This window comes from Netta rufina (assembly GCF_964035555.1).
Source record: "Netta rufina genome assembly, chromosome: 1".
Classification (NCBI taxonomy): domain Eukaryota; kingdom Metazoa; phylum Chordata; class Aves; order Anseriformes; family Anatidae; genus Netta; species Netta rufina.
Window position 1 is genome coordinate 140,236,859 of NC_140123.1, and position 12,602 is coordinate 140,249,460.

At 37.4% G+C, this 12,602-nt stretch overlaps 1 protein-coding gene across 1 annotated transcript in view; it reads left to right on the forward strand.

The window, feature by feature from the left end:
• The window catches only part of SLC15A5 (solute carrier family 15 member 5), a gene marked incomplete at both ends in the record, with an annotated part of 30,032 nt that extends 17,666 nt beyond the window's left edge, over positions 1-12,366 (forward strand). The window contains 3 exons of the mRNA XM_084303097.1: positions 3,176-3,307; positions 10,198-10,306; positions 12,222-12,366. Coding sequence (XP_084159223.1) covers positions 3,176-3,307; positions 10,198-10,306; positions 12,222-12,366 — 386 coding nt within the window. The remainder of the gene's footprint in view (positions 1-3,175; positions 3,308-10,197; positions 10,307-12,221) is intronic.
• Between the last annotated feature and the right edge of the window lie 236 nt (positions 12,367-12,602).

Genomic DNA, 12,602 nt, shown 5'->3' on the forward strand with positions numbered 1-12,602 from the left:
AAGCATTTAATTTTACAGGTTGTGTCTGTTGTTCCAGTACAACCACAGAAATATTCAAATCTATTTTCTGCTCTTAAAAAAATCTTAGCTTCATTATTATACTGTAAGACTACTTAGAGCAGGTCATGGTCTGCCACTAAAAGGGTAATTTCCCTAGTTTTAAATACTCAACACTTTTCAATAATGCCTCTTCATCAGATAGCTCTGAAGTACTTAACAGAGACAGGTTTCTTGACAGGTTATGTGGTTTCTAGGTTACAGGCTGAGTTTAAAAAAAAAAAAAAAGTGACCACTGTTTAGCTTAACAACAACAAAAGGTAGGAGGTGGCTTGCTTACAGTCTTCTCATGCTTCTGCATGAAAATAAAATTTCTGTTAGAATAAGGCTCTTATCTAGCACAATGGGACAGAACAAAAGTTCAATGACTGGAAGATGACGTTAGCCTTTAGAAGAGGCTTGATACTGTGTTTTTGTTGTTGTTTGTTTATTTTTTAAAGATTATCATCAGAGTGTGGTAGGAAGCAAAGTAGTGCATTCCCTGTTAAAATAAAGACTAAGCATCTTATGAAATGCTGCAGTTATAGGTGTGATTCAAGAACACTGTGGCTAAGTCTGAGTTTGAGATTTGCATGGAAAAAAAAAATAAAGGTAGGTACCTGAAATTTGCTACTTCTGTAGTAGTACTGTGGTCAGTGGAGATGCAGGCCTACATTAATTTGCCCACAGGTAGATGTCTGGCACCTTTTATGATGGAGCATCAAAGATGTGCACATGGGGCAAGCAGGTTCCTGATGTTACCACCTTGGCCTCCAGCTGCTGCTAGAGTAGAGCACGGTTCTGCAATACGTTTTGCATCTTATGGGGCAGCCCCATGCAGATGGCTGAGGCACACTAGAGCATTTTGGGTAGCAGTGGGCATCTGTATTCCTGCAACTAAACTGAGCTCTAGTTTTCTACTTCAGTTTGAACTGAATTGCTGTTGAGGAACAATTCACTGAATCTGCATCAATGTTAATGACAGCCTAGACACTGAAATAGTTGTTTCACCTTTCCTGACATTTTACTGCTGTATTATGCAGAAGGTCAAATTCAATTATCATAATAATTTACTTGGCCTGGAAGTACATGATCCAAGTTGAAGACAGAAATGTTCGCACCCGTAATTAGAAGGAAGTGAGGAAGTATCTTGGTTTTGAAGTGCTTAGTTAGAGGAGCTAGATTTGACATATTGAACTCTTTATCTACATTTGAGCTCTGATACTTACAATTGTGTTTATATGATTTATTTCATTATCTTGTTGATAGGAGGTTTGCATAATCACCTGCCTTGAGTAGCATGTGTATCTTTAAGAATACATAATACCAGTATCTTAATGTTTTGCTAATGCTGAAGTTCTGTTATAAAGAAATAAATAAAATGATAATAGAACTCTTCTCCTGCACAGTGTTAGAATTTAAGATAACACAGCTTGAATTTGCAACCATAGCTTGTTTTGAAGAAGGAAATTACTTTCCTGAAGCTTAGTGCTTAGAAAAGAGGGGGTTGAGGGAATGTTGTCTGTCTGGTGGAACACTGCAGCAGGCATTTGCTACCACAGTGCATGAGGTTGGTGATGTGGAGCTGTCCTGCTGGCCACAGCAGCTGTGGTGCACTGCCAGTATTCAAGCAATCAGGTGCACTGTAGCTGCTTGCCCTACAAAGGGTTAGCAGGTTTCTCCAGAGAGAACATTTCTGCTTGTCATCATTCCTCAAAGCAGTTAGAAATGGGAAGCCTTGTAACAAAGTGCTCTGTTAGTTAAAGGATATATTGGGGATCACTTCACCCACCAACAAAGTGCAATAATCTCCAGGGTGAAATGCAGCAGCTGGTTAATAGTTCACAGCAGCACTGTGGGAGAAGTGAGGAATAGAGCATGCAATTGAAACAGCAGGGATAATTTACATAAGTAGGATACAATTACCAAGCAGAACTTGGTCAAGATGAATGCTTTGCACCCCTGGTTTGGGGGAGAATGAGGGGAACAAACAAAGAAAAAGCACAGCCCAGCACCTTCTAGGCTCTTAGAGACTTTTAAAGTAGCTAGGACACTGACTGTCCAATGTTTCAGACCATACTGTTATTCCTACAGATGGTGTCCTAGGCTCACCTGTTTTCTCTTGTCCTCAGGCTTTTGGTTCCTATTATGAATGAGGAAAAAGCACTGCCCATGGTACTTTTGAAATTTTTTTTAATGTTTCCAATGCTCTCATTTGGACATCCAAATTAAAAAGGGTGGGAGATGGTAATTTTCAAGTTTCATTTGTATTCAGTAATGCTTCAGGCAACTCAGCATCTAAATAGGCTTTTCTGCTAACAAGTTTCTCAGGCTGGAGGTCATTCAAAGTTGAGTAATAAAGCAGATTGGGAGACATTGGGGCTTGGGGCTTGGAGAGCTAGTGTGGTTGAGAGCTCAAGGTGTGAGAAAAGGAAGTGAGAGGCTTTGACCAGGGAAAGCTGCTCAAAGAGAACAGCTGTTAGAAATGCTTACTGTTACTCTAACCTAGTTTAGCCAAACTACAACTGGTGGGACTATAGTAATCCACACTACTATTGCATGCTACAGCTACCCCCCCCCCCCCAGGTTGGTGCTTTTTCAGGTTTAGTCTTCTGACAAGAAAGACAACAGCTCTTAAAGTAGCTAGTGACCTGTGGGGGTTCTGTATGGGATTTTTATCCAGCTTTAACTAAGGCAAATTAACTACCCAAGTTAAGGCATGCTCTGAACTTCAGAAGCATTCACCAGTGGCCTTGCTGCATTGGCTCTTGCATGTAAGGTCCTGTAGTTAAATATGCCATCTGCTTTCTTTACCCCTCATGACTGTGATGGTGGTTTTCTTCGTCTTCTTAAGCTTCAGGTTTTTAAAAGGTGAAAGTGACTGGGTGAAAAATTATGTGCTTGTGAATATCATTAGTGGTATATAGGGTGGTTTATTATGGAGATTTATTTGAACAGTTTAGTAATCCATTTTAATAGTGTACATACCTACACATGACTGCCCTTCTGCTTCAGGTAGGTTCTATTGGTAAAATGTCGGAAGTCCCCACTTTGGATTTTTTTTTCCTCTCATCAATCTTCTACTATCACTTAAAAACAGCAAAAACAACCTGTAACTGTATTTGCTTCCTTTTTAAAGGTTCATTGCTATCATTCTGGCTTGTGCCAGAAAGAATTCGAGGTATTTCCATGCATTTTTTAACTCTCTTCAATGGAGCTGGCTGCTTTATGGGAGCTTTCTTTGTTCAGACAGCCCACACAGGCACTCAAGGTAAGAACATGCCCATGACTGGTGTTCCTGAGCAGTTTGCTAATCCCATTGATTATTGATTTGGAGAATTAGACATCAGAATTAAAGGAGATGCCAAAGTTGATTTGCTTTCACAATTAAGATGGAATTAAGATAGGAAATAGCCTTGCAGCTGTATTCATCCAATTTTAATGAGTTATCTTAGTTTTGGTAGGTGGAGTAATTAATGAGTGGCACCATGCAGGAAGCCCTCACCTCTAACCTCTATACTTCTCTGGAACACAAGAAAATAAATGTTCTTGTATCCATCTTTTTATGTTCATGGCCAAGTATGATCATATTAGCCAGGCTCACATGGAAGTTTCTGGCCACAAGAGCATGATTACTGCTTTAGCAAATGGACTCTTTTCCCCAGCTACTGGAAGAACAAGAATCTGTGACAAGATAGTTTCACTGTTTTCACCCTTCTCCAGACAAATATCTGCCATTCTCAGATAAATTGATGTTTCAAGATGAGTTATTTCAGATTCATCCTGTTAAAGAGTATTTAGTGCAAGCCCTGAACTAGAAACTTCTCTGGGTTGCTGACTTTGAAGAAAGGCAAAGGGTTTAAGCTTTTTTTTTCCTTTGCTGATAAATCTTCTTTCAATACATAGAAGACTTGTTTCAGAAGTAAATTAAAAAAATAATGCACTTGAGTCCTTGAGCTGAAGGACAAGGATACCTTTGTTTACATATCTGAAATAGGGCCTGTTCTTAAATTCACACTTCAATTAAATACTTTAAATACCAGGCACAAAAGCGTCACCTGGAGATGGTTAAAAAGCAGGAATGCTTACCCAAATGAATCAGGCAAAGAACCATTAAGTACTAAGACATTATGGCAGAGAGCAGAGCTGCTTGAATTTCCATAGTAGAATAAATTTTTCATTGAATAATGAGGGTTCAACAAAATTAACACTTCGAGAAAGATTGTGTTAACTTTTTTCCCCTCTATTTTCCTCTCCCCCAAAAGTAAGGAAGCTATTAATTTTGATAAAATTGAAACATTTTGTTCCAAAGTTGATATTTCACTTCATTTTTATTTTTGATAGAATTAAAAATTTTTTAAAAAAAAGCATGATGTCTGCATCAAAACATTTTGACTATGTGGTGCAACGTATGTCATTTATTCTTTTATAGAATATTTATATAAAGCACCAGAGGAAACTTGGCATTTCTATTTGGTTTACAATTTGGTAGATTTTGTCCAACTCTATATCATTGATTTTTTTTTTCTGTAAGTCTATATGAAAATAATTATTCAAAAAGAAAATGTTTCTTTCCGGAAGAAACATCCAGAGCTCTCGAATTTTTATCCTGAGTGAGGCCAAATAAACTTGTCAGAATGCAATTCCATGTTCTAACCCTTTTTGCTCAAGATTCTCAAGCAAACTGGGGAAGTTTTTTGGTTTTTTGTTGTTTTTTTTTTTTTTTTTTTTTTTTTTTTTCTAAAATACTTCTCACTTTTAAGAAGTTGTATGGCAAAGATCTCCACTTAGCTTATAGGGGGAAAAATGAAAGACTTAACTTATGCCTTTGGGCATATATTGGCAGACATGCCCCGCTACTCCTATATTCCTATCCACTACTGTAGGTGGACTAATCACACTGTCATCCTGAGCAAAAGTCACTCTTAGAGTTTCCAAAGATATTCAGCAATAGTTTGTATTCAGATTAAGGTGTTGACTGAATAAACCCCTAAACAGAGAAACTCCACTGCAAAACATGAAAAGTTACAGGGAAAATATAATGAAAGATGTTTCATGATTGCTCTGTTCCTCTAGTTAGGAAAAGTAACCTCTAAGGCTTCTATTAGTATGTAAACAAACATATTATTGGCCTCTTTTTTTTTTTCTAAAAATATATAGAACCTCACTGGGTATCTCTTTCCTGGTTTTCACCTGCTAGAGTGAGATAAACTGCTCCAAGCTGCCACAGTTCACAGCTTGATAATAGTGGAAATATTCCTGTATCTTACTTTGTTATAATCCTCCAGACTGAAGAGATCTCACCCCAAGAGACTTTTTGTCTTGGTGAGTCATAGATCAAAGTAGGCCTGGGATCAGCCTTCTGAAGCTGGGTAGAGTGTAACAAAACCAGAGTTGTTTAGACTTGGTTTTGTTTTTCTTCTAGTTTGAAAGAAAACATTTCCTATGAAATTCACTTGTTCTGTATTTCTTCAAACTCTTCCATTGTGCTTCTTATGGGGTGTTCTTTGATGCTTGTGGTGAAAATCTTAACATCAGCAAAGTAATAATTATTTAATTTATAAAGACTAATGGTTACTTAACAAAACTTCTTAAAGTCACCACTTCAGAGAATAAAATGGCTCTCTGAAGCCAGATAAGGTCAAATGACATAAATTAAGCTCTTACTCTTTGCATTTATTTTTCCAGCTCTGTTTTAAGAGCTTCTAAAACACTCAGTACTTGGACAATTTATGAAACCTGGGTGTAAGAAAACCATTCTGATTTTTTTCTGAAAAGCTAAACTGTTTTAATTATACCGAAAGATCAAAATGATCCTGAAAGAAGATGAGTGTTTATGCAATGTTTTTTTTTTTTTTTTTTTTTTTTTTTTTTTTTTTGTAAGACTTAACAAGGCTTAGCATGTGACTCTTGGGCTATGGGTGCTTTTGCCTCATCCAAAGATTCTTGTTTCACTAGAACCTGAGCCAAGGCTATTCTTGGTTCTCCCATATCTAAGCAATGCAACTATGATTGCTATGAAGCAATTCAGGATACAGTGAAGAATATCCTCCTGTGTATATTTTGAAGAACAGCATGTTGAGAAAATTATTTAAACCTTTTTATATCCTATTTCATGTCACTAGTTTAGAATTTTATTTAGGTTTTTATTGGCAAAGTTGATCAAATATCAGTCACAGTCAAAGCTGCATTAATCATTTTTAACGCATCTATGGAGGATGGTGTGAATACGATAAAATAAGACTTAAAAAAAAAAAAAATAATCTGACGAGTGCAAACAGATGATGGGTGACAGTGATATTTTCAGTACAAGCTGGGAAACTGCTTTCTTTTGGATCTCTTACCTCTCCTAACATTTTAACAGAAGATGCAAGACACAACCTGTCCTGCTATGCCAATCATTTCAAAACACTTTTCTCTAAAAATATTAATGTAAATATGGGGGGGGGGGGAATGTCAGAGGAAGGAAACTGCCCCAGACACATTTGTATGTAGATAAAGTTTTTTTTTCTATTTCCAGTTTGGAGCCTTGTGTGATTCTAAATACCAGTGATAATATTGCTTGCAGTCCAGATGGTGGTGTCCACTGGTGCCTATTTAGCTATTAAGGATTAGAGGCAGACTGAGACTTTAATTTGGATATGATTAAACATGAAATATATGCCTGCTAACTTGTTGAAGTGATGGAAGGAGATACAATTATTTTCTAAGACCTGAATTACATTTTTCTATAGTCACAGTCTAGGTTGCGGGATTATGTTAAATGTGGGAATTGTACATAACAGGCTAACCTCTGCCTTATGTTTCTTTTGCTGTCTTCTCAATTTTTCCCAATGCTAAATATGATGACATTCAGAAAGCGAACCCTTTCTTATGTAACTTTGGGCTTCATTATGAATCCCTTGAAAACTTTAAGGGTGTCATCATCATAACAGTTCCCTTGTGTGTACTAGTATATGTGGAAAAACTGGGCTATGGTCATTTCCACAGAACTTTTCATGGCTTATACCAGTATCTGACTGTCAGTATTTGTCATCCACCACCAGCAGCATAGGAAAATGCTCTTGTGTTTGTCCCAGTCGCTGCTTCACCTACTTCTCTGCCTGTGTTGGTAGGATCAGGTGTTTTTTTCAGTGTTGTATAATATTCTTCCTTGTACTGTCTGAGCATTTTTGATATAAAATTGATAGGACTGCTTAATGTCAGTGGAAGTTTACCAGGCATTTTATTTTAACAATGTATGGTAGCAGGCTTGAGGAACTTAGGCTCTCCCCAGGCTTAGTCTTCTAATTTATTCTAAATTTGCCATGAAATGCATAACCAATTCACCTCTAGCCAACAGCAAAAGGCTCTTTAAAATACTTGGCTAAAGGAAACTTCTGATTCTGTGGTGATTCATGCTACTGAGCATTTCCATTGTTGGAATAAAAATGGAAATCAGGAGCTTGTTGTAGAAAGTTTAATTCCCAGTGAGCAATTATCTATGTGACAAACCAACCTTGTAATTGGCACTTCTGTTGGCAATCTCCATAGAAAAGTAAAGGATTGACAGAACCCAAAGGCAGTGTCTTTTGGGGAAAAGTGAATTGTTAGCATATTGCATGGTGATTGAAGGATGCAAATGTTCTGAACTCTTCAAACACAATAGTGTCAAAAACATCTTATTCCATCAAAAACAAACAAACTGGCCCAATAAGTTCTTGATGCTAATGGCTTAGAGTAAAATCCTGAAAATACGAACCAAACCCCCAGCCAGTGACCCATAAGGTCTGCAGATGGCTTGTGGAAGCTTTTAGTGGGGCAAGGAGTAAGGTGCCTAAATGTAGTTTCACTGCCTGAAACACCTGGTTGAAGCTGCAGTGTGGATGGCTGTTCTCCCAAGGCTTCGTGCCAGCAGAGGATTCTCTGCGCAATGTATCTAAGTAGAAGAAAATGTAGTCCAGGTCAGCCCCCTCTTCTGTGGAAAACCAACAGCCTTTAAAAAGAAAAAGATCGGAGAACCAAATACTTTTGGTTGAAACCTGGAAATTATTAAATTTATCTTGTCTGTACCCACTGATGAAAGTGCCTATTGATCAATCATCTTTGACCCAGGTCCTGGAAGGGGCCAGTGGTAAAGCGGGGGCAGAACCCAGATCTCTTAACGCCCAGGCTGCCATTTCACCGTGATAAAAGCAACCAATCTCCCTTTCAATGTTTCAGTGTGGCACCTTTCCTAGTATTAAAACAGTTTCCAAGGTCCATTTCACTCTGTCCTCTTAGAAGCTGCTAAATATATATAAATATATATAGCTCAGAACTATTTTTAACTGCATATTTTCCTGTTCAGATTCCATTGTAAACTCCATTCCATTAGGAAACTCCTGCTGCTCATATAGTTAGACTAGCCAATGTAAATAACCTAGCAGACAGTGTGAACTCTGCTTTGACAAGCTGTAGCACCGAACCCCATGCATGCTTTCCCTTTCATCAGATACACGTGCTCTCTCTGTGAGCTCTATTGGCCACTGGGGGATGTGAAATGAAAAACTGCCTGATTGTGAATTATGACAGTACAAGTTTATAAGCTACTAAAATGAAGTTATAGCACATAGGAGCTCAGTCGACTGGCAATGTTAAATGATACGTTTTAAAACTGGCTTTGAGATAATGCTACAAAAGACACTGCACGCGCAGGTGAGGTGGTGCTGCACTGTGACAGGCAGAAAGGTGACATGGCACAGAGCAAGCTGCGGAGGAGTTGGGAGAAAACTGCTGCACTGATGGCAGGTGTTCCCTGTAAATCCCAGGAGAGCTAGAGGTAACTGCTTTGAAAAGAAATGTGTTTACAATGCCAAGATGTGGAGGAAAAGAGAAGAATGTACATGTGTGTATGCATAATCCTTTGATTGCTTTTTCTCTCCAAATCTAATTAGAATAAATTGACAAGATAAGAATGGCATTGGATAGCTAAAGATGGTATTAGTGGTCCAAAGATTGGTTAAGACTATTTGATTTTTATGGGACAGCTATGCCATAGAAGGCTATTTTTCTTCCTCTCCCTTTTAAGCTAGTTAAAATGGTGAATAGCTATTCTAAGTAGATAGGAAGGACTTGGTACCAGAATTTGAGGGAACGAAGAAGGGGATCTTTGGGTGCATCAGTGCTAGTGTGTTAGTTCAGATCAGGAGTGTTCTTTTGATTTGAATCTCCTGATCATGTGTTTGTTTGTGCATTGATTTGCATCACTGTGGTCTTGAACCACAAAAAAATCTTCTGGATGAAACTAAACTCCCCAAATGTCTGTGCTGGATGCGTTCCAGCTGTTAACAGGAATTAGCCTGATACAACCCTTCTAAGCTGTGTGTAGTGTGGACATCAGATTTTCAGCTCCAGCTGATTGCTCCTGTTGTACTTCACTACTTGCTAATGAGGACAGCCTCTCCTTCTTCAAAGGCAACTTGTACTACCAAATAACATAAGTTGTTATGGCAGTGTACACCTTTCTCTGATGTTCTGTATCTACTGTAGTTTCTTTTTCACCTTGGTTTTGTTTTACTGTAGTTGATTAGAGTACTTCAGGTACTGATCGTCTTCAGATGTAGACAGACTGGGGATTGCTTTCCTGTTAAACATCTTGATTTCCATTGTAATCATTTATCACCTGAGCTTGAATTTGTAAGGAGCAACATGGAAAGCTGACAAGAATTTAGGTATTAGAGATTCTGGATGTATATATAGGTATGTGCATATGTATATGTCACTATCCTCTGCTGAAAGGAGTCTATGCTGCCAGAATGTCACAGACACTGTTGCCTAAAGCCTTGGTAAGCAAAAGGTCTGTGATTCGTGCAAAACAAATGTGTGGAAGACAAGCACATGTTGCAGATTCTCAGTTAAAGGCAATAAAAGGTAAAGTAAAATGTCGGGTAGCATCTTGGTAATAGAGTACCGCCCAAGGCACTAAAAAATGCTTTTTTTTGAAAAGGGGCCTGTTAAAAGCATGGGAGATGTAAATAAAGACCTTAATTCTAGCACTTCTAAAACTTGTGTACAAATAGGTACAGAAGGGTTCAAGACAACTGTGACTATCTTATACAGACTTATCTTCATGCCTTTCACACAAGCCACATCTTATCCTGCAAGGTAAACTAATTCTATTTCAAATGTCTGCTTTGCCAGGCAACTGGTTTCCCCACTTGCTACATGAAGGTAAATTGGAGAGATTCTTCTTCTTCTTGGCTTCCTTAATGATGGTGAACACCCTGGGGTTCTGGACCATTGCACACAGGTATGTGTGAAGAAATGAACACTTGATGTTTCATGTTTAGATAGGGGTAGAAATGCTTGTGAAACCTCTATGTTAGTGTGTAATAAGGAAATGGTAGTGATAGATCATACGGTGATGTTCAGGATTCAGTGTTGTTTTCTGCCTTGATGGAAGAGAGAGAGATATCACAGCAAAAATCACAGTAAGACTTAAAAAAAAAAAAAAAAAAAAAAAAAAAAAGAAGTAATTGGCTTTAAATATTTAAGAGGCCTTACATGTATTAATACCAAAATAAAAATATCTCCAAGAAAGAAGAGAATTCTTTCCTTTCCTAAAGGACATAAATATGTTGTCATGAGATTAAAACTACAGCACTTGGCACTGTACCAAAATGTGGTAAACATTGCTATTGCCCCTGTGAGCTTGCATCTTTAGCATTGGACAGTAGGTGAGGGGCTTGCAAGAAAACATCAGAATGCTTCTGGTTAATGCTTTGTGCAGTGGTATCAACAGAGTGATGCTGAAATATTTTCTGATGCTCTGCTGGATAATGAGATAAATGCAACTTTCTGCTGCAGACTGGAATTGCTCAGCCCCCATACAGAAAGTAATTTTATGTCACCTGTGGAGCCTATTTTTAAGGCCCACTTCTTGCCTGTAAAATGCAAGGAATTCACATTTGTATTCCCCTTTTACATCCAAAATGGCTTCTGAGTTGGCCTGCCTCCTGTATTCTGGAATATTTAATCATAGCTAACTTTGTTGTCAGTGTTATAAGCAATACTTGTAGCTAAGATCAGAGAGGGAAGCAACCCAGGTCATGTGCAAGTGGCATTCTCTCCTACACGCTGGGCTGCAGTTCTATGAAAATATTTCAGAAACCTTGACAAAGTAGTGATTTGATAATGACAATAATAGAAAATTTTCAAGGGCGTTGTACTTCTAGAACTCTTTTTAAAAAAAAAAAAAAAAAAAAACACAAACAAACAAAAAAAAACACTTTCCTGTTACTTATTAGTCTAACTTTGCAGCAGCAAAGATTACTGTAGCATCTTCTCAATCACTTCAATGTAACCTGAGGCTCAAGTGTTCATTTATATAGTTAGCTAGTTCTCAGTTCTGCTTTTTAACTGTGACCTGAGTCATGGTTAGAAATGTTTCTCTTCTGTGTACTTTGTCTTGTCCTTTTACAAAATGGGTTCTTACTCTTCTGTAAAATTAAATTTTCACTTATCATTTACCATTGAAAACTGAAGTGTTTTAGCTGTCAAAAAGTGGTCATAAAATTAGGTTGAGCTCAACAAATAATTTTGCCACAAATTAACATGTTTTTGAAAGTCAACAAATTTCTTTGTCTTCCTATTTTATCTATATCAAGTTATTTACATTTTATTATATATTTTTTAAAAAAATTTAATTTCAGATTGGCACTTCACTTCCTTACTTACTTTTCAGTAAGGCAACCAAAACCAAGATGATATATGTCTTTTAAGGTTAAATGTTATTTATCCATTTTGTACCAAGTAAAATTCACCTGATCGCAGTTTTACAGAGGGGAGGAAAAAAAGACTCTGAGGAAATTATCCTTTAAAAATCAGAATTACAGTAGACTAAAACTTCTGAGTAAAGCATGCTTGCAAAACGCTGAGTATCTTTTGTATTACTCCAGATATTGTTGTTTCTTTTTATAATCTATTTAAATTATGAATTATTACTATTATTAAAGTGCATCCAGTTTGGCACTTCTCATCATGATGTTCTGAACAATTCTAAGAAAGTAAAATAAATAAAAACAGGGTAACAATATGTACTGCTTAGAAACCCAGGATAGAGATGGCACTCTAACTTGCAAAATATTACCTGATAAACAATGAGTGAAATTGATACCATAAATGAAGATTGTTTTAGCATTTTCCTTCCATATCCTCCCTCACAGATACAATAATCTGAATCAGGAATACACCAGTGAGTTCAGAGGAGCTCTTCCTGAGGAAAGACTTCTGAAGCATGACAAAGACATCAAGCACTATGATAGTGTCCTGGATTGCTCTCCCATTTTGTCTCCTGTGGAGACAACTTGATCAAGTTTCCCCCTTGTTGAACTCGATTTTGATTGTGTTACCTACCAGCTTTCTAATGATAAATTATCTAGTGTACCTTAGTTGAATAGCTAATGTATTTATTAATCATGTTAGCACTAATAGTATTATTTATAAATTTATAAAAGAGCAGTTGGCATTGGATTTGGCCTTGTAGGATGCTGCACTGTCGTAATACATGTCGAGGACAATGAGAGCTCACTGCTTGGCATGGTTGA